The sequence below is a fragment of the Epinephelus lanceolatus genome, chromosome 12 (assembly GCF_041903045.1).
Source record: "Epinephelus lanceolatus isolate andai-2023 chromosome 12, ASM4190304v1, whole genome shotgun sequence".
NCBI classification, from domain to species: domain Eukaryota; kingdom Metazoa; phylum Chordata; class Actinopteri; order Perciformes; family Serranidae; genus Epinephelus; species Epinephelus lanceolatus.
This window is the reverse complement of record NC_135745.1, coordinates 24,238,494-24,260,691: the sequence shown is the minus strand read 5'-3', so window position 1 is coordinate 24,260,691 and position 22,198 is coordinate 24,238,494. Positions and strand designations below refer to the sequence as shown.

General features: G+C 41.0%; 1 protein-coding gene across 1 annotated transcript in view; it reads left to right on the top strand.

Moving 5' to 3' along the window:
* The window catches only part of LOC117271707 (MAGUK p55 subfamily member 7-like), a 38,963-nt gene that overhangs the window by 3,543 nt on the left and 13,222 nt on the right, over window positions 1-22,198 (top strand). Inside the window, exons 3-13 of the mRNA XM_078172852.1 lie at window positions 1,885-1,919; window positions 2,209-2,327; window positions 4,847-4,924; window positions 7,573-7,653; window positions 12,315-12,449; window positions 16,249-16,330; window positions 16,484-16,569; window positions 18,577-18,651; window positions 19,340-19,536; window positions 21,691-21,749; window positions 21,962-21,973. Of these exons, the coding sequence (XP_078028978.1) occupies window positions 1,885-1,919; window positions 2,209-2,327; window positions 4,847-4,924; window positions 7,573-7,653; window positions 12,315-12,449; window positions 16,249-16,330; window positions 16,484-16,569; window positions 18,577-18,651; window positions 19,340-19,536; window positions 21,691-21,749; window positions 21,962-21,973 (959 nt within the window). The remainder of the gene's footprint in view (window positions 1-1,884; window positions 1,920-2,208; window positions 2,328-4,846; window positions 4,925-7,572; window positions 7,654-12,314; window positions 12,450-16,248; window positions 16,331-16,483; window positions 16,570-18,576; window positions 18,652-19,339; window positions 19,537-21,690; window positions 21,750-21,961; window positions 21,974-22,198) is intronic.

Genomic DNA, 22,198 nt, shown 5'->3' with positions numbered 1-22,198 from the left:
AGAACAGGCCAGAATATTATGGTGTGGATTCAAATGCAGCATATTTATCAGCTAAACGTTCATTCTGTGAACTCCAGCACAGTATAACAAAAACAAGATGCTGTTTACACCAAATTCCCACCATACTAATGTTATGCACCTTAAAAATAGTACAACTTTTATGTCCTTGTAGGTTACAGGGGTGAAAATTAGTCCTCTTTAACATTTGTCGTGTCAGAGTTTCAGAATGATGAAGACAGTTGGAACAGTGAGGTATAAAATAGGGTGTAGGCTCTACAGGATAATTGTTTTCCCTGAAGACTTGGGTTTTTCCCAAATGATGTACAGTATTTTAGGTATTCTCGTATCTCAAATGGCTTAAAAAATAGTGCATATAGCTGCCATTAAAAAAAAAATCTGTCCTGAACGTTGATAGCATCTGGCTCGGCCTCTGATCACCACAGAGAAAAGAGTGACATTAAAAAGAAATAAATAAAATAAAAGGCTACTGAAAGGATGCAACTGCTGACCTCACATTCAATTAAATCTGTGGGACTTATCATATGTGGAAAGTGAGCCGGTGTGGGCGAACATTACGCCCCACGCTCTTTGATTGCTGTATCGATTGCCCGTCGGCTTGATTTAGGTCAGACCGGACACATATTGACTGAATAAGGGACAGTCTCTCTATCAGTCCGGCCAGTCGAACGCTATACAACCTCTCTCTACAAAGTGGATGTTCAACTGTAGCTCCTACTCTTTATGCATTAAGCGATATGGCCTGTCTGAACTGGGCCTGATGGAGCGCAGAGTCTGTGGTAAGTGCTTTTTAAATGTTGTGTGGTTGAGCTGCTTTCCTCTGCTTTAAATTTGTTGGAATGGACAGAAACCTGTGTGTTATACTCCTAATCTGTACCCCAGTTTAGCTGTATTAATCCAAACATATTAATTATTATTTCATAATAGTTTTTTTTATTATGTACTATTGATACATTAAAAATATTTTAAAAAATACATAGTACAATATTGTATTTCTCTAGCTGTGTTAACATTATGATCTTATTGATAATAAAATATTTGTTTATAGACTCTATTATCTAACAAGTGTGTTTCTGTTGAGCTGATCCTCATGATTTTAATAGCATTGATCAAACTCATGATGTAAGAGAGTGTAAAAATGATTCATTTTGAGCAGAGGACATCCAATAATTAATAATCCTGTAGCATGAGTTATGTTTTCATCTTTAGTTTGATGCCATTTTAGCCAAGTAAGACTGATCAATCAATCATAATAATAATGATGATGATAATAATAAACTTAATTTATAAAGCGCTTTTCAAAACAAAGTTACAAAGTGCTTTACACAGTTTGATCCTGGATTCAAAATAATGCGGGATCCAAGCAAGTTAAACAAGGCAATTTTAAGAAAATGCAAAGAACAATAAAAATAAAATATCATTACTGAAGCAGATAAGCAAAGTTGACAACTAATCGCCCTGTAGATTGCAGTGACGCACAACAAATTGAACAATTAGAGTGATACAAAATAAAAGAAAACAATAACCGATGAGAACACAAGATAAAAACAATAAAATAAATGAGAACTATATAAAATAAACACAGACAAAAATCATGCAAACTGATTTCATAATCTATTGACACAGCTGTATGGACAGTAAAACAGTTGAAATATTTCCTACTGCCATTAGGGGGCAGTAATATCTCAGAAGAGGCATCTTGTGCATGTAGAAAAAAACATTTCTTTCCTTTTTCTCATCCTTTCTTTTTCTGTGTCACGCTCTGGTGTCCCTCTTCACTAATAAAAACAAAAGAAAACTGATGCAAGTATGAGAATATATATCAGGGGTTTTATTTTGTTGAATTTTTCTTGTCTGTTCTCTCAGAGTGAGGAGGATGCTGAGCAGAACAGAACACAGAGGTGAGTCCAAAGTGTCACAGTTTAACAGGTTAATATATGAAATACAAGCATAACTGGAGAATAAAGCAATAATCCCCATAACAGTAAATCTTTTTAAAAGCTCTCCTATGGGACTTTTTTTTTTTATTACACCCTCCGTTTAACCTTTGACCTCCCTCTTTGGGCTCTTGACCTCCCCTCATAACCTTTAAAACAAGCTCTGTAAATTAAGATCATGTGCAGGTGGTGTGCTTATGGATGTGGTGTGTGTATATGTGTGTGTGGGCGTGCTATGCTCCTCCTCCTGCAGGCGTGTGCAGGCTGCTATCATCAGTGATGTCTGGAACAGAGTCTCATACAGACAGAGAGGAGGACTACAGGTTCCTCCACAGCATGCTGATGGAGAAGAAGCTCCACCTGCTCTTTAAGGTCGACACACATTTGTGCTGTGCAGTGATTTGTGCTCCTCTACGTCCATTCATTTCAGTTACAGCAGCTGTTTTCTAACTTATTCAAAGGGGAACGCCACCCATAAAGTGAGAATTTAGGCAGTATCAGTTATAACATCTTTCCCAGTTCACTGTCTATAGAGCAGTTGCAGACTTTATACTCGATGACATCACAAATTTGAGTTTTAGCACTTAAGTTTTTGGATTTGGGAGAGAGTTGTTCATGTTTAGTAATATTTTTGGACTGTCTTAGACCAGGGGTCAGCAACCTTTGCTCAAAAGAGCCATTTTCTGTCTGGAGTGTTTTATAGTGATGGCAACTATCTAATCTAAATTAGCCTGTAAACATTCCTAACCGGCACTCATTAATATGTTTTTACAACAAAGTAGCACCTCTGCAGTGAGCTATTTATGATTATTTGGTACTTAAACTTTGCAGTGTTGGTGGTGAAAGCAAACAAATCTATGAAATTCTCTATTTTCCTCTGAGACATTTTCTTTTTTGGATTTGGAATCAACGGCTAGCCACATTAGGGAGACTCAAGACTCGCCATCGCTATTGAGATTCAGCAAATTTTAGGAAAAGCAGCCAGACCGTAGACGTATGACGCACATAAGATGTTAAAACATTTTTTATTCAGTGTTATTCAGGCTACACATTTACACAGTTGGAAAATGTAAGAATCGCTTTACTGCTACAACGATGATAAGTAAAAATTAAATTGTTATTTTTTTTTTTTTTTTTTTTTTTTTTAAGCCACAGGGAGCCACTTAAGAAGGGCTGAAGAGCTGCATGTGGCTACCCTTGTCTTAGACCATAGGAATAATATGTATAAATACTGAAAATGAGCAGAGTTCCCCAATAAGCAGCAAAAAGATAGAAATACTCAGATCTTATTTTAATACCAGTGTAAAAATACTCCATAATAAGTAACTGTCTGGCATTCAAAGTGTTACTTAAGTAAAAGTACAGAAGTACATAAGGGTTATTTTGACACGTCATGAAATGAATGGTCCTAAAAAATATTTTATACAGCATACAGGCAAAAGTGGTGATGAAATTATCGAAATGTGTATCTATTATACAACTACAGTCTGGAGGCTTTTCTGTTATTGGCAGAAATTTCACAGTCACCTTTTTAAAAGAAAGTTTCTTTAACTTCAGGTAATATATATATGGTATGTTGGCACAGTTCAGGCCATCATATTGAAAAAACAATAAAGGTGGTGCAATAAAACAAAATGTTTAAAGTGAGCAGTAAAATGCAAATTATAAAATGTTAATATGTAACAGAGTGTACAATTTTAACTTCATTAAACCCTTAGGAGCTCAAGATTTCAAAATCCATCTCATCTTGCAATGTTTAAACTACACAATCCAAGCTACACTCAAACAGAAACTGTTACCACTTCATTAATCGTCTATGTAATTTGTTACCACTTACAAGACACAAGCGCCGTTCCAACTGCTTTACCTTTAGAGTTACACACACACACACTCCTGAATTTGCTCCAAAAAATCTGGTCACCATGCTTTAATGGAAGATTTCAATCCACTACAAGTTTACAGTCATTTTCTTTAGCCGTTAACCCTTTCCTGTTGACCTTGCCTGCATATATAAAATGAACTTTCTGACTGTAAAAATGGCGGGGTCCAATACTGCCTTCTGAAAAACTGTAGGGGACATGTCCCCTGTAAATTACACCCCTGCTTTACTCTATTAGGTACTCTACTCTGTTAGGTGGTTTAATGCTTCAAAAAGTATCTTATTTTCTACAATGATGATACATATTAAGTGTAAAATATTAATCTGCTAAGTAAGTCTCGTAAGTCAAGTACATGTTCCTTCAAATTAAGTTAAAGTACTTGAATAAATGTACTTAGTTATTTTCCACCACTATTAAAAAATAAACAGGTCATAAAAATGCAGTTTCACATAAACTGAACTGCAACACATCTTAAAATGTATTTTTAAATTGCTAAAAGTTCTGCTGCAGCACCAGTATCACTGCAGAACTTTAAATAAATTATATTTTATTTTTATAAATCAGGATACGGATCATTTGATGTCCTTCCAGAACGTGTGTTCACGAAGGAAGAGGGCAGGGAAGTAGCAAATAATAAAACCAAGAAATGAAGCATTCAATAAAACACACATTTAAAAAAGTATTACAGTGATAATATTAGTGAATAAATATTAAAATATAAGACAAGTTTGAGGACAGGAATGAGAAATGTGAGGTCTAAAAATTAGACAAGGAAGCCAAGTGGGCCTGTAGTGCAGCCATGCCCTGGAAACAGTCTAATAATAACAATAGTAAAAGCAGCAATGTTAAGTTAGTGGAATTACACAGTCTCACAGTTTTAGAGAAGAAGCTGTTTCTTAGCTGGATGGCTGTTAATGTTATAAGTAGTAGTAGTAGAAGTATTTGGAGTTGCAGTAGGAGTCTTCTTACTGCAGAGAAAGCCTTGATTGCGATACTTTCCTGATTTGACAGATCCACGAACGGCTGAAGCGTTTTGAGAAGCGGAGCCCAATCCCCGTCCAAGAGCACGCAGCGAGTCTGGCCTCAGATGTAAGTGACTCTCTCCAAACATCTTTTGCAGATAGACGCGCCGCCGAGGATGACAGTTTGACAGCGGAGGGAACGGGGAGGATTTGGTTGTGGTTCAAATTGTTTCCTCTGATGTACAGATGACTCTCCTGTCACACAGTAGCACGAGTAGAACGTACAGTCCGTCTTGTGTGCACTGAATTATGAAATGTTATCTCAAAAACTCTGTCACCTCACTTGAAAGGTTGTGTTTTATAGCAGATATCAGTTTGTATCTGCATACAAGGAGTTTGGGTCACAGAGGACAGCACCGAGCAAAAAGACTGCTAAAATCATTTTGTGTGTAGTCTAATGTTTCAGGTTGGAGGAATACAATTAATTTCAGATTTAAAATGAAGTGGCAGAGAGTGCTCCCACCACGGCTGTGACTCACATCGGCACGACCACTCTCAATCCCCCTCAGATCATGTGCATCATATTTCATAGACCAGTCATCTTCGTTCCTGTCACCAACCAATCACTCTTATATTTCCATCTCATCCCACTACCTTCGTCTTGATCGTGCTCTACCTTCATTTCCTTATTTTCCCCCTCTTGTTCCTGGTCCAGTGAAATCAAAAGAACAAGTGGCGATGAAGGTTTCATCGCCTCACGTCACCTGTGACTTGGCCAAAAATTTGCACATGAACACACCGCAAAGACTACAGCCAACAGCCAACTAGCATGTACATTCTGCGTCTGCGCGATTCAAAAAGTGAAACTGGAAGACCGCAGGATGGATTTAAAAGGCTAGTTAGCCAGTTAGCACATCACAACACAACCTGATATTGAAAGAACAAAGCATACTAACTGTGCGCTAGTGAAGAATAACACAAACCATTATGAAATGGAAAACGTTATCCTCCAAGAATCGCCACCTTAACGTGGTGGGTGGGTTTACGTGTCCCTGTGAAACCGGGAGCTGAGTTGTCTGGGGCTAATAGCCCCTAGCAGGGTCTCTAAAGGCAAAGTGGCTGGGCCTTGGGCCATGGGGCAGGGTCGGGTTCAGCCCAAATAAATAACACAGAGCTGTCGCCCTGTGGGTAGTGATGGCCAAATGAAGCCTCATGAAGCATTTTCTTTATTTTCTGAGGCCACTAGATGGCGCTCATGGCTTAAAGAGAGAGGCTCAAAGAAGTTTAGTGTGCTTTCAACCTTGTGTTGAACAACAAGCGCCATCTAGTGGGCTCAGAAAATAAAGAAAATACTTCATGGGGCTTTATTTGGCCATCACTACCTACAGGCCCACAACCTGCAGGGACAGGAATCGGGGTTCGGTGCATGGAAATGGAATGGAATGGCATGGAATGCTGGAAAGCGTTGCTGGGGAGAAGGCCATATGGGATGCTTTGCTTGGCCTGCTGCCCCTGCGACCCAGCCCCGGATAGCAGATGAAAATGGATGGATTATGAAATGTTTCTGCTAAAGAGCTCAATGGCTAAAGAAAAACAGTCTTACCTTATGTAACAAGTTTGCTTTGATCTCACTCCCTCTTAACATTAGCTCTTTGTTTACTTTCCTCACTTCCGTTTCTCCTCTGGTGCGCTGAGCTGAACTGGCATTCAAAGTAATTACATCACCCGACGGGCTCCGCCGTCTTTGATACCAAACATGCTGAATCGGCCAAAAAAAAGCAGATAAGGAACGGAAAGGGCCAACAAGGGCCAACGGTGCAAACAAAGCAAAAACTTGGGCGACGGTTGCTAGTTGACGGCCCAACACTGACCAACAGCTGACCGTTGGCTTGATGTTTCAGGGCCCTTAAATGAGGATGTTCATTTTACACTTTTCCCTTACTCTATGCTTCCATCTTTTCCTCTAACCACACTCCCCTCCATTATCTCTCTCCTTCCCCTTTCCCTCCATTTGCTTTCCTTTATCGTCTCCCTATACCCTGCACACTGCAATTCCTGCCATGTTTCCATACTGTCTATCTACCCGTGTCCTCTCCCCAGAACTCCACTCCATCTCCTTCTCTTCACTCCCTTTGCTTCAGATTCTGTTAGACAGCGACTCTCCGCCTGGCTTAAATCATCAGGACCTACTGGAAGGGCCAAACCATGGGTCTGTTTCCCCTCAGAGAGGCTTCTGTTTGCTCACAGTGGAAACTAATGACCTTCATGCATTGTGTCTCTGGAGTGTGCCTCGACATCTTGAAGCAGTAGAAGTCATTACAGTAATATGCTTGACAAGACGGGCGACTGCACACAGTCACTCGCCGCCTCTCCACTTGCCGCTGACGGTCAAGGCTGCTCTGTTTTAGCTGTCGCCGCAGCTGTCGTGTAGCCTTGAACATTCGGGAGCTTTTTTTTCTGACAGTGGCTAAAAGACACAAAACTAAAACAGCATGAACAAATAGTTAACATAGAGAAGAAAAAAAGCAAAGTCCCAGTGAGGTGAACGGGGCCATATGAAAATGTAGAAATAATAAAAGTACTGATGACGTGTCACTGCAGTCTGAATCAGATACAAGTTGAACCCTCTCTGTCTCTCTGCTCAGTTCTCTGTCTCTCTTGGCTTGTACAGTGTGGACTAGAGCAAACCTCACTCAGGCCATGATATAAATAAATGTATACCTCTAATTATAAAAAATACATCCTGCCTCTCTGTCTCTTTTTCTCTGCTTCCAGTTGGCAAAGGAGCTGATATACCAAGGCTGGAGAGAGGAAGTCAAAGAACTGGTTGCCCTCTTTTCTAAACCAAACTTTAAGGTGATGAGTATTTCCTCCCTTGGCGATGTGAACCTGTAGCTTCACACATGTCGACCTAAAACTCTCCCAGCCAAGTCCTCTGTCTTGTCAAATCACATAATTTCTACCAATGAAATACACCAGCCTTGAAAGAAAGAGTTCAAGATTTGGGGAAATATGCTTGTTCTTGCCGAGAGAAGATTGATACCAATCTTTTGTTTGCATGACAAATATGAAGCTATAATCAGCAGCTGGTTAGCTTAGCCTGGCAAAAAGACGAGAGAGGGAAGGGGGTCTACTCATTGGTCCGACAGCCCATTATGCCGACATCCCATTGTTCCGACCATATTAAACCCATTGTTCCGAAGTCCCGTTGTTCCGAAATCATCATGATGCCCTGTGGTTAAGGTCTGGTTAGGTTTATGCACAAAAACCACTTGGTTAGGGTTAGGAAAAGATCATGGTGTGGGTTAAAATGAAAAAGAAAGTGGCAAACACATAAGCTGTGAGCCTGCTCCGCCTCAAGCCAGCTGACCTAGAGCCAGTCACGGCACACCATCAAGGCAGAAATACGCCCGCCGGGAGCCATTCAGCCCCGCGGAGAGCTCCCCACACAACCCCGACCCCAGAGTTAATAACAGGAGGTTATGGTGTTTCACTCTCTCCTCTCTATGACACTTGTATCTCGACCAGTAGCCTACTTTTGTTGCGTTTGCTGATCCTCTATGGTACACAAATACAGTATAGCCTAGTATAATCACATATCGGAACAACGGGACGTCGGACTAATGGGATGTCGGACCAATGAGCTGTCGGACCAATGACATGGACCCGAGGGAAGAAACTAGCCAGTAGAGGTGGGCGATCACAAAAATACCCTGAAATATCGTGGTAATATTTCAGGGTATTTTGCGATAACAATATTCTTGACGATATGATGAACAGTGAATTAGTAAATTATTAATTCAAGAACATGGAATTGCAACAAAATAAGTGATATAGTTTTGCAGTTTGCCTTCAAATATTCAGTAAAAACTAAAATGACCCTAACCCTTTTTTTTTTTTTTTTTTTTTTTTTTAAATCTGCCTACCAGCCAACTTCCAAAGCCCACCATTTACAGTACGTGTTATATTCACGCCCCCAGAAAGTGTGCTGGACTTTGGAGCTAATTTGACACAGTGGCCAAACTGTGGAATTCCAACTTTCTGGTCTGTCACATGATGCCAGGGGGCCATAAAGACTTTTCTGCCATTGACTTTCATTGGAAAAGAGATGTCTCTAACAACCCCCTCCAAAATGACTAATTTCACTATCAGGATCTTATTCATTCGATCACATAACATTTCAAAAGTCTAGAAGAGAAACTGCAGCCAGGGGACAGTTAACTTATCTTGGCTTAGCATAAAGACAGTGAGCAGGGGGAGACAGCTAGCTTTCCAAAGGTAAGAAATCTGGGTCATCCCTATGTTTCCAAGGGCCAAATCTAACGTTGTGTTGAGATCTGAGTATGTGTCTCTTGATAAACCATGACTGTGAGAGATTGGTGAGGGCTATCTTTGCTGTTTCAATAGCAAAAAAATGAAGGAAGATGAACATTTCAAATGCAGTCTAAATGGTGATATCTTTCAGTCACTGTGGAAATATCAATGTCTTAAGTCAAGAAAACTGGCTTGCCTACAATTTGTGGGTGCAGCATTCAAAGAGTATAATATCAGTGGGCTTTAGGTGGGTGATTTCAAAATACTGACCACAGGAAACATACACTGAACATCACAGAGGGATAAAAACTGAGAATAAAACTCTCTGAAAGGTCTTCTTAATCAGTCACATTAAGGCCCCGATCACACAAAAAACGTTTTGCAGGTTCCAAAATGTGAGGTGCATTGCACTGCCTTTTTAAAATTGAATGCAAGTGCCTTTTTATTGGTGCCAGGCAACCACCCCATCATGTCCTTACACTAACCTTTCCGTGTAATCAATCTACATGGTAATCAGTGTCTTGTTCCTAAAATGTTGAGGCAGAGGGTACTTGCTGTAGCTCTGGTTGAGAGTGAGAGGCTGTCAGTAAATAGTTTGTTGGACACAGGGAAACAGAGATCTGTGTGGGTACATGAGACCCTAAAAAAGAGGGTGGATCATGGGAGTTGGTCCAGGAGCTTCACCTCCATGATGGCCGTCTCCAGGCATATTTTGGGATGACTTGAGGGCAGTTTGACAACCTGCTGTCTATCGTCGGGCTGTATAGCACTGGGTATCCAGCAACCGACTAGTTTCTCCTCCATTGTTTACCAACTGCAAACTTGTTGTCGTGACCACCACTGAAAGCCAAATCATCCAATTGGACAGTGGGAAAAAAGATGACAAAAAAAGAGATGACGTGGATGTTTTTTCCATGATGAGTTCAGAGCGCTCTGGCAAAAACACCAGGCGCCAAAAGACCAGAAACATGAGGCGTGTCACAATGCAGAGACCACGAGCAAAAAGCTTAATTCTCATTTAAAACAATTACTAAACAGCCGTCTCCAGCTGCTAAAACTCTTTCTGTGTGATCGAGGCCTAAAGGGATATTAGCTGGTGAACATAGGACCCTGGGAGCACAGATAAGCTCCTGAATAATCAGCTCAACTCCCTGAAAAGCCACAATCTCTCATTTTTCACACTTTAGTTTTGTATGAATTAAACAAACCAGATATAATCTTTTGTTACCTTTGGACAGAGCCAGGCTAATGTTTCCCCTGTTTCCAATCTTTACTCTAAGCTAATTAACTGACAGCTGCTAGCTCCAGCTCAACAGACAGACATGAGAGTGATATCACTCTTATCACATAAATCTTGACAAGGAAGTGAATATTATTTCCCAACATGCTGAACTGTTCCCCTGAGTTGCTTCTTAATCTCTGTAATATTACTCACACACACACACACACTGTAAACATGCCCCAAACTGTGCACGAGTGCAGTTTTCTATCACTGAAGCACATCCTATGATTGCCATTCACACGGACCATTTACAAAGCAAGAATGTATTCCACTGAGAAGATGTTGTTTTGCTTCCTTCTACTTCGGTGCCCCGGTGGATCATTAACAATAAAGAAACCTACTCATGAGATTTTTCCTGACATAGCTAACACTACAACTGCAACCTGAGAAGCTAATTTCCATGCAGGCATGCTTCATCTGAGCTACTCTGATGCTGTTGAGGCGACATCAAGAAGCTCATATGGGTCACACAAAGTGACAAATTAATCTAACTGTAAATTCTATTTAAATTTACTCCACCTAATCATTTTGCCCACTGAGAGGTGCTGACATCTATTAACCACACTGGAATTGAAGCTAATCTACTCCCTGGTTATGTTTATTAGTGTTCACTCATGTCGAGGCCCAGACTACTCAAATGCATGTTTCCTTATTTCAGATCTGCTGACAGTCATATTTCAGACACACTCACACAGCATATGGTTTTCCAGTGGGCCGCTTAAGTCGTGGCTTTTCTTAATGAGGAGCCGAAGCCAGCCGAGAACTAACAGGTTTGTTTAAACAGTCTTAATGACCTGTTTGTTCTTGGCCACGGTGCAGGAGCTCACACATACTTATGAGAGACTCTGGGTATAATATTCTGTGAATGAATGTTTGTTTTTTGAAAACCTGTCTCTGAAAGTGGCCAGAGACACATTGCTCACGCGTTGGCTGCTTCTGAGCAGAGCAACCGTTGATGGACATCATGGATAAGTAGACTAACTGACAGATGGATTGGCTGATTGTTAAAATCAAGTTGATGAGCAGATGTTTCCCCCCTACTCTTTTCTGGTTCTTTCTTATTACAGTAAATCCCCCTTCTTTTTTTTTGGAAATTGTACCTTGTGCACCCTCACAACCAGAGATTGTTTATCCAGAATATTGTTTTTCTGCAAACAAACCTGGAGTTTTCGCACTGCCAAAGGTAACAAAGAATGAACTGAAATGAACTGTCTGGGCACTGATAGTGAGTCATATATCAATTCACAGCCCTTCGCTGGAAAAGGAGGGGTTTTTTTTTCTGAGACGTGTGATGTTTGAGCTGTTGAGTTGTGAGTAGTGTGGGGGGTTGCTTTCAGGTGGCCCACAGGCTGGCAGCACATTCCAGACTAAATCAAGTTTGGCATGTTGGCCCGGGCTAAACTGAAAGAGGAAAAGTGCTGTATTTGGATTCAGTCGCTGTAGTGAGTGTAGGCAGGCCAGCCAAACTTATTGGAATTTTTGCACAGCCTCATTCACTACCCAGTCACCTTTAATTAGTCAACAGGGACTGGTGGCATTTTAAATATGAGTGCATTCCATGTTTTTTAACGATCTCTAGCTTAACCAGTTAGCTTAAAAATGCACAGGTAAAACTGGTGACAGTGGCTCTACAGTGCGCTTCCTGCTCTAGTATGGACGCCATTAAATCAACACTTTTGCACTGATTACACTGGTATTTATTCACAATGCCAGATTCGACAGCAGCTTGACAGCCAACACATCAGTTTCCATTTTGTGTGGAGTATACTGTTGGCCTGACACAGTGCCATTTTTCCATACAAAGCAGGATGCATGAGAGGATACTAGCCCCGGTGCCACATCTGTTCACCGCACCTAGAATTCAAAGTGACATAGCTGATTGCAGATCAGCACCTTCACTGTATTTCTGTTTCCTCCACAGAGTCTGCTGTCTGTCCATGACACTGTGGCACAGAGGGACTTTGAGCCGATTCTGCCACCATTACCTGACGATGTGCTGGAGGAGGACAAGGACGCAGTCAAAATTGTCAGTCTGGTCAAAACCAAAGATCCCCTGGTCAGTGAACTTGTCTTCATGTGTCAGAGGTCAAGTTAAAAATTAGATTTTTCCCCTGGCTTAAAGGTTCAGTGTGTAGGATTTAGGGAGATATAGTGGGAGAAATGAAATTTAATATTCATTCATTCATTTTCCGTAACCACTTATCCTGTTTGGGGTCATAAGGGGGGCTGGAGCCTATCCCAGCTGACACTGGGCAAGAGGCAAGGTACACCTTGGTCAGGTCACCAGACTATCACAGGGCTGACACATAGAGACAGACAACCATTCATGTTCACATTCACACCTACGGACAATTTAGAGTCACCAATCAACCTGCATGTCTTTGGACTGTGGGAGGAAACTGGAGTACCTGGAGAAAACTCACGCTGACACGGGGAGAACATGCAAACTCTGCACAGAAGGGCTCCCCCACCCGGGTTCAAACCAGGGAACCCTCTTGCTATGCACCACCATGTTGCCAGATTTATAATATTATATTAACATTAACTATTTTTTCATGAGTGTATCATCACCCAAAACTAAGAATCACTGTGTTTTTGTTACCTTAGAGTGAGTCGTTTATATCTACATAATGAGCGGGTCCTCTTCCACTGAGTCCACCATGTTGTCATACAGTAGCCCAGAATGGACAAACCAACATTGGCTCTAGATTGTATCTCTCCTACATGCCAGGCACATGGAGAAGTTTAAGATGACTGCAATCTGCAACCCCACCTCTAGATGACACTAATTACTAAACATGAGACCAATGATTCGCAACCATTTTCCATTTTCTAATTCACAATGAAAATAAATTGAAATTTGTTGTCTTGATGTAACTTGTTTATCAAAAACAAGTGCCAAGAGAGGATCCCCCACACCCCCAGCGGAGGTCCAGGCTAAGTCCTGAAAGTTCTCAAATCCTAGAAAAGCCCCTGCATACACCTAACCCCTGCAGGTCAAAGTTTACTTTGTTTTAGCCATCAACATAAATTCATGTATTGATGTAAAACCACATTGCATATTCCAGTGCATTCCATAAATAAAACATTACAGACCTGTTGGAGGACGAGGGCCAATTCAGGATCAGTTTTAAATCCTTTCAAATCCCACAATTCTTTCCATTTGTTGAATGACTGACCAAAGTTGACTCATGATGTCTATCATTGCCTCTTTTAGCTTTTTTTGTTTTTGTTTGTGTTCTTTGGTCAGTTCTTTTCTTTTTCTCTTTGCTGATCCTGCCCCCGTATAAAACACAACTACAACATATAATGGCAAAATTAAATTCTCTACAGAAACATCTCCTCCTGCTTCCTCTTAATTGTCTAACGTACGACTCACCGCCATATAAATGAGTAGTTTGACATTTTGGGAAACACACTTATTTGCTTTCTTGCTGAGAGTTAATGAGAGGATACAGTACCGCTGCTGAATGGACAGCTACACCGCAGACAGTTAGCTTAGCTTATAAACAACTAGCCTGGCTCTGTTAAGAAGTTTTAAGATTTTTTTTACATTTTCATTTCATATTTTATTTTCTTGACACAACCGTGATCAGATATAACATAATAACTATTAAGTTTTGGCCCAGTCACTTGCAGAAAAATGTTTGCATTTTACATTTCTGCAAACCACAGATATGTTACATCTGTATCTTGACATCAAGGCGCATGCCAGCGATGTTTGAGCCACAGAACCTTGGCGTTTTTCACTGACACATTTTGGCGTTTCCCAGCTGCATTTGTGGCACCAAACCTGTGTGTTTTTCACTGACATACAGTAGCATTTTCCAGCAGTGTTTGAGCCACTGAAACTGGGTGTTTTTCACCAACTTGTCCCTGCTTTTACAGCGACTATTGTGCCCCAGAACATGGGTATTTTGAGCTGAAATGTCTTTTCCAAACCATAACCAAGTCATTTTTGTGCCTAAACTTAACCACACTTCACTACAGTGTTGTTGAGAAACGGAAGGTTTCAACAAATCAACTACGAAAAACAAACATTTGTGTTGGTATTGGAGGTGCCAGGCCAGTTGTTTTCCACTACTTCCAACCTCCATGATAACCCCCTGCTGGCTCTGGCTGGATATCTGTGTTAGTGTACGGACATGAAAGTGGTGTCAATCTTCTCAGCTAACTATCAGCAAGAGAGCAAATAATTATATTTCCATATGGCTCTAAAAATGCAACTGTTCTTTACTGCCTGTCAGTCTGTTTCTAATTTGGTCTACCTGGCCTTGTAATGCACACAAAACAAACACAAATCTATTTAAGTTAAGTTAAGACAACCATGTAACAGGGCAACTGCACTGAGAAATGTGTAATTTGTCTGGCCACAATATCTGACATAGAGTACACAGACGGTTCAAAGCAATAAACATATCCAAGAGACAACTGAATTTTTCTCTGGTGACTGAATTTATGTCATGTTGTCAAACTGCGTGACTGCTAAAGCCGTGTACGCCAACGTGTAGCAGCACTACAGGCCTCGGAATGACAGCCAGGAATTTACAGAGTCAATTCTTCCACATCTTTGTTGCCATTTATCTCCTGTGACGCACAACATAGTTTCAGTATTGTTGTGCGCGTTTGTGTGTGTGCATATTTATGCATGTGTCTATGCATATCCACGGCAAAACTATGCCTCTTAATGAGTCCTTTAAAGCCGTATTGAGCATTAAAATGGATTGGGATAATTTCTGTTCCTGATGTAAATCAACTTGTTTCAAGGTCTTTAATCATACCTCATTTCCTTGATACTACCGGAATGATCTGTCTTATTCCACCTTGCTCCAGCCATTGTCACTTAGCTCTGGAAATTTCCTGGATCAAGTGAATCTGGACTGAAAACAAACCAAACTACAAAGAGCACATCCCTCTGCCAAGGCTGCAAAATCCTCTGAATTTGTTATTTTAATAATAAAACAAAGTTCCGATTTTTTTTTTCTTTTCTTGATCTGCACCTGGATCAAGAGCTCTATGAAATACATATAGTGATGGACAGCTACGGGAAATATGTGCCAGATTTTTGTTCTACTCAAGCAGATCCAGTAGTTCATTAGAAAATAGGATGAATGTTCAAAAAAATGCCCTCACTCACAAAGTTAAAATTCCTTTAAAAAAATCCTGGATCCACATCAAAAAAGCATTTGTGTCTTAGCCTGTGGCTTCACTTTCCACCAAATTTCACTGGAATCTGTGAACTGTGAAGTTTTTTAAATATAGACAAGCGCCAAAGACATAACCCCTATGGTGGCGATGAGTTACATCTTTTAAAAGAAAAATAGGGGTAAATATGAGAATAATTTCCTTAATGATGAACATTTTTGCAGCATTCGTGTGTCAGTGTTTGAGCTTAGAGAGTGGAATGTGCTTTGGACCCAATAATAGAGACCATACTTTTGTATTGATCCCAAAACTAGATTGGAAGGGGACTGACCTTTTTCTGACATGGCCTCTTTGATCGATCCAGCATGTTCCCGTTTTCCAGACAACAGGGTTACACCCGAGCGTGAGCTGATTGTAGTCAGCTACATAAGATGCTCTTTCCATTGCGATTTGCTCCACATCAATAACATCTGTTGAAAATAATGCTGATTTGGATAACCTTTTCCAGCGCTTTGTGTGTTACATGAAGGCAGCCGGCTAAATGGTCCCGTCTTGATACAAATAACCTTCACTGGAATGACTCTGAATAAGAAGCTTGTCTGGACTGTAATAAAACCAACATGTTATTTTCGCTGTCCATCGCCTGACCTCTTTGCCTCTGTGCATGTGCTCGTCTGTCATCCTTTAATCCACTAATCACCATACTCAAGGGGGCCACAATTAAGAGGGATAAATCCTCCGGGGCCATTGTTGTGGCGAGGATCATGAGAGGAGGTGCAGCCGATAAAAGCGGTAAGCTCTTATTTATTACAGTTTTGTCACTCTACACTTTCCTGTGCCTTTATATTAGGCCGGAGTAACATTATGCTGTCACACAGTACATGTACATGTTACAGAGAGGAGCATGTGGTGCAACTTTCCATTTGTATTTCCAACACTTTGAAGGCCTGATCCATGAAGGGGATGAGCTGAAAGAGGTGAATGGAGTCTCTCTGGAGCGCAGGAAGCCAAAGGAAATCCTTCCTCTTCTGGTTAGTCTCTCCTCCATACTTAAGTCAGATTTTTACACAGAGATCCCCCAATACTGCAGACAAAGACCCTACATTGTGACACCTTTGTTGTTTTTTTATACATAACCAAACAATGCCGGCATAATGCCACCCCAGTGTTTGATTTTGGATGGCATGCCAGCATTTCAGTAGCAAAAGAGGCCTGACAGACATGACCATGGATGTATTAAGAGAATTGATACAGTGTTGGAGACGAATCCCTGCGCATTCCTATGAAAGTTGCCCAGGGATTTATGACACCAGATACGTTCAGCTGCCATGTATAAAATTACCCAAATGTTCTGACGCTGCTTCAACTTGAGACTTTCGCCAGCCGAGCCGGCTACTTACGGTTCAGTGTTCCGTTAACTTGAATGGAGATAAAATGATTTAATCATGCAGCCCTTCTTGACTTACCAAAAGTTATCTGACTGCATTAAATTCTGATAGTCAAATGAGTCATTTTGCAGGGGTTCATTAATTCATTTTTCCATAACCACCTATTCTGTCAGGGGTCACGGGGAGGCTGGAGCCTACCCCAGCTGACATTGGGCTAGAGGCAGGGTACACCCTGGACAGGTCACTAGACTATCACAGGGCTGACACATAGAGACAGACAACCATTCACACTCACATTCACACCTGCGGGCAATTTAGAGTCACCAGTTAACCTGCATGTCTTTGGACTGTGGGAGGAAGCTGGAGTACCTGAAGACAATCCTAGGGTTCGAACCCCCAACCCCAGGTTTAAACCAGGAACCTGGCTAACCACTGTATCACTGTCCTTCGCGGGGGTTGTGATGCTAAAAAAAAAAGTTATCCACTGATTTGCAGACGTGTCTTTCACCATGAAGTCAATGGGAAAAAGACTTTTTGGGCCAACTGGCGTCACATGATGGATGTAATTACACTGTTTGGCCACAAAGAAAATTGGCTTCAAAGCCTGGTGCCCTTCCTGGGGGCCTAGGTGTGACGCACAGCATCAGTATCTAGTGTGACATGTAACATATGCGTTGGGCAGAGCCCTCTAAACAATTACATAACATGGCAAAAACAATAATTTACTGTCCATTATATGGCTGTTGTTCTCATCTTCTGCTTGGACAGTGAAGAGCTCCCAGACCTCATTGTTTTCTCAATTTGTGGACATTTTCTTCCTACAAACAGAACTGTGGCTAAAAAAATCTGCCTAGAAAGAGTATTTATTTACAGCTTGCTTTTCCACATCACTTTTTGTACAAATTAAAAAATGAGATAAACATGTTAATTACTAAATTTATAGGTGCTGGTAGGCTGACTTTGTTACTTTTGGACAGAACTGTTCACCAGAAAAAATGTTGGCATTGTACATTTCTGCAAACCACAGACATGATATGTGGCAGATGTGTTGAAACTTTACGACTCTTTACATCTCAACAATGTTGTAGTTAATATTTGGTTAGGTTTAGGCACAAAAAACACTTGGTTGTGATTAGGAAAATATTGTGTTATGGCTCAAAATACATGGTTTTGGTAGCACAATCCCCACAGGAAACTCAGTGATGTCTCTGTAAAAGCAACTGCTTCTCGTGGCACTATCCCCCCTGGGATCACAGCGACAGGTCACCACAAAACAACCACGTTTTGTGGATAAAAAGTCCCTGAAAATGCAGTGATAACTCGCTAAAAAACAACTGGTTTTGTTGTTTGTTGGTCTCTCCTAGTGGTCTGCAGCTTGGCAGGGGTCTCGCCAAGTTGTCACAACTTTAGAAACGTTTATTTGATACATATGAAACGTGCAAATGTAACATATACGTGGCTTGCAGAAACTTACATTGCCAACATTTTCTTCTGGTAACAGGGCTGTTTGGGCAGAACAAAGTGAGCTGTTTCCTCCTGCTTCCACTCTTTATATTAGCTTCATATTTAGCAAACAGACATGAGAGTGGTATCAATCTCAACTAACTTTCCTAAAATGTCTTTATACTCCTTGTCACTGCTTTCACACAGGCTTGTGCTCAGGGCGAGGTTACATTCAAGATCATTCCTGCCTCCTCCAAGGAAGAAATGTCCTCAAATAAGAAGGTATGGTGCGTATGAACTACACATATATTCGTGCTGTGTATCTTTTACGTTAGCATGCAATCTGGCTGCACGGTGAAAGCTGCCCAGCTGGTTTCAGTAAAAAGAGATGAAATCAGGGGTATCTTGTGTGTTTGGTTATATTTTGTGTTTCTGCCACGGTGCTGTCACTACAGCAGCGCACTGTCAAGAAGTAAATTTGGATCAGACAGTCAAGGATTAGACACTCACCAACTTCATTACCATTCACAGATTTTTATAATTTAACCACTTGATTTTTTTTTTAAATTATTTTAGCACACATCACGTGTGTTGAGCCTCATCAGGTAAGTTTTACTGTGAATCTATGCACCTTCTGTGGAAAAAAAATCAAGCTCCACCATCGTCTTTGTTTAGGAAGGAGGCCACTACCACCACATACATGAAGTGGATGTCCAAGCTGGAAACTGTTAGAGCAGGGAGCATTTGCGATGGATTAAGACAAATTATATTCTATGATCATGGTCATTTCTCAAAAAATGACACCAACATATGTGAAAGAGCACCAGACAAAGATGTTGTGTCCATTGCTAGGAAACAGGAGGTCACAGAGCGGCAGTAGGAAAAGAGAAGAATGAATAAATTGATTACATAAGAATATGTATTTTCCTTCGACACTTGTTTGACTGAAATGATTTTTGTATTTCCTCAGCTGTTTATGCGAGCTCTTTTTGACTACGATCCCGCTGAGGATCCCACCGTCCCATGCAAGGATGCAGCAGTGGCTTTTAAAAGAGGCGACGTCCTCCAGATTGTCAGCATGGAGGACGACACCTGGTGGCAGGCCTGTCACCTCGGGGACAGAGACACTCGGGCAGGGCTCATTCCCTCACAGCAGCTCCATGAGAGGTTGTCATTATATGCTCTTTAGTCAATAGCAACATGTTCACTCATTTAAGTCAATGAGAACATTTACATGCACACGAATATTCCATTATTCTTTCAAACTTGCCTGATGTCACACAGAATTGTCAGCTTGATACACTCCACTTCCATCTTCAGTCTGACATTTTGCCCACTCTAAGGGTGCTTTCACACCTGCCTGCCCTATTTGGTTCGGTTCAATCAAACTCAAGTTTGTTTGCCCCCTACGTGCGGTTTGTTTAGGCAGGAGTGAACACAGCGATCACACTTGGGTGTGCACCAAAACAACTGGACTGAGACCTTCTTGAAGAGGTGGTCTCAGTCCAGTTACAACAGAACTGTGCCTTAATATGCACATTCAGCACATCCAATGCATCAAAACATTGTTTTCTAGTTGGAGCCGCGCCTCGTTTTCAAACTGTATGGTTTGACTAAAATGCACAAGAAAGCTGACACACGACTTTTGCCTGTTCACAGTCAGCTCCATTCATTGTCATGGATATATCGTACACCAGGGATGTCCAAACTTTTTTTAATGGGAGCCAGATTAGATTATGTTATAAATACCTGGAGGGCAGCTGCTTCTCTCATCATATGGGTTATTAAAATAAAAATCACATACAAATGAGACTTTCCACTGCTCCTGAAAGCGGCAGCGCTTGCTGTTGACTCCACACTTCTTTACTGTGGCTATGTCTTCTACCAAGAAGTAAAGGTCTGCTGTTAGGTTACCGTTCGTGTGCTTGTTTATCGTCCGTTTATGGAAACATATTAGTTCCACCTGTGTAGTTTCTTCTTGGTGTAAGTCTAAAACTGTAGGATAGTCCTGCTATCGTGAGGTGAACAAAAACAATGGCAAGTGATCTATTGGATTAATCAATATTGTGTAGAGGACAACATATAGTATATTTTGAAAGACAAGCCATGGATTATTAAAAAATGGGTCTGTGGGCCAGGATTGGCCCCCGTGCCAGACTTTGGACATGCCTGTTGTACATAAACCAACTAGCCAACAGTTTGTAAGGCTGGGGTAGAGATGCATGCCCAAAAGAAAATCCACCATTCCTTGTCGGAAGAAGAAAAACACTACTTTTAAACTTTATGAAAGACTTGGATATGAACTTTTTTTTGGCTATTGTATGTCCAAATATTGCAAGGCCACTGTTTCAAGAAGGCGGTTGAAAGAATAAAAGTGGAAGGCTGTGTTCACAAGTCTGCTACCAGTGGAAAACTTAAAAAAACTCCTACTTTGACACCAAGAAACAAAATGGCACAAGCAGCTCCAGCTGTTCCACCTTTCTATATTTTGAGACGTTGAGCGACATGTCAGACCACATTAATCAGAGTATGCAGAGCTGCATGTAAATGGGAATATCTGTGAAGTATTTATTTTCATTCGCCATGTAAACAGCTTAGTAGGAATATTGTATTTTTCAGAATAAGGGCAAAAATAATATTTTGTGCATGTAAATGTGGTTACTGTCTTTTAAAGGAGCATTGTGTGAGATTTAGGGAGATTTAGTGGCATCTAGTGGTGAAGATTGTAGACTGCGACCAGGTGAAACTTCTCCTGGTCAGAATTCCTTCAGTGTTCATTGTTACCCGCAGAGGTCTCCTTCTCTCAAAAACAGACAGACCTTGGATCTCATTTATAAAACAGTACATTGAATCATATTAAAAATGTATGAACGAACAAAAGCCAGAAATCATTCAATAATTTCTACAGTCAGACTTCCACCTCACTGTCTACCTTGCCAACTTAAAACAGTGTTTTTCCAACTGTCTAGTAATGGAGGGGCTGCGAACTATGGTGGCTTGTGCAAAAATGCATATGGCTCTATGAAGAGCCAGTGTTTGGTTTGTCCATTCTGGGCTACAGTAAAACAAACTGTGCAACATGTCGATCTCCATAGACGAGGACCTGCTCCCTACATAGATATAAACGGCTCATTGTAAGGTAACAAAAACACAGCTATCCTTATTTTCAGGTGATTATACACTAAAGAAAACATACTTATATTGTATTAAATTTCTGCCAATATATGTACCTAAATCCTACACACTGGACCTTCAATATCTATAAGACATTTTGATTAAATAGTTCTTTGACTAAGCCTTGTTTTGTTTGGCTTCCTACAGGAGAGTTGCACTGCAGCGACCTAAAGCCTTGTTCAAGCCTCGACGAGTCAAACCACCAGGTGACGAGCCAACATTTGCCTGTAAAACCACCACACCTGAAAAGAATAAAATCCTTTTAACACTTTCCAGTAAACTTATCAGAGGTCCTTCAGCACTGAGCTGAGAGGTGACAGGTCATGTCTGAAGATCATGGTCAAGGTCGAGGTCATGGGTGAGCTCTGCTGCCCTCCCGTTGTACTCACTGCTTTTGTTTTCTCCACATGCTCCACAGATGAGGGGGAAGGTACCATCTGCTTGAATTTCCTTTTGAAAACTTACCTTGAGGATAATTTATATGATATAATACACGTGTATGTTTAAGCTTTTGGTTTGGGGCTTTTAAAGATTTAAAGACGTGTGTTATCCAAAAATAATAATCATGTAATGCTCCCCGCACCGTATTTCCACAATGGCGAGGATTCTGTAAAATGTTCCTCTAAGCAGGTTTATAGTATCTGGCCTGCTGCAG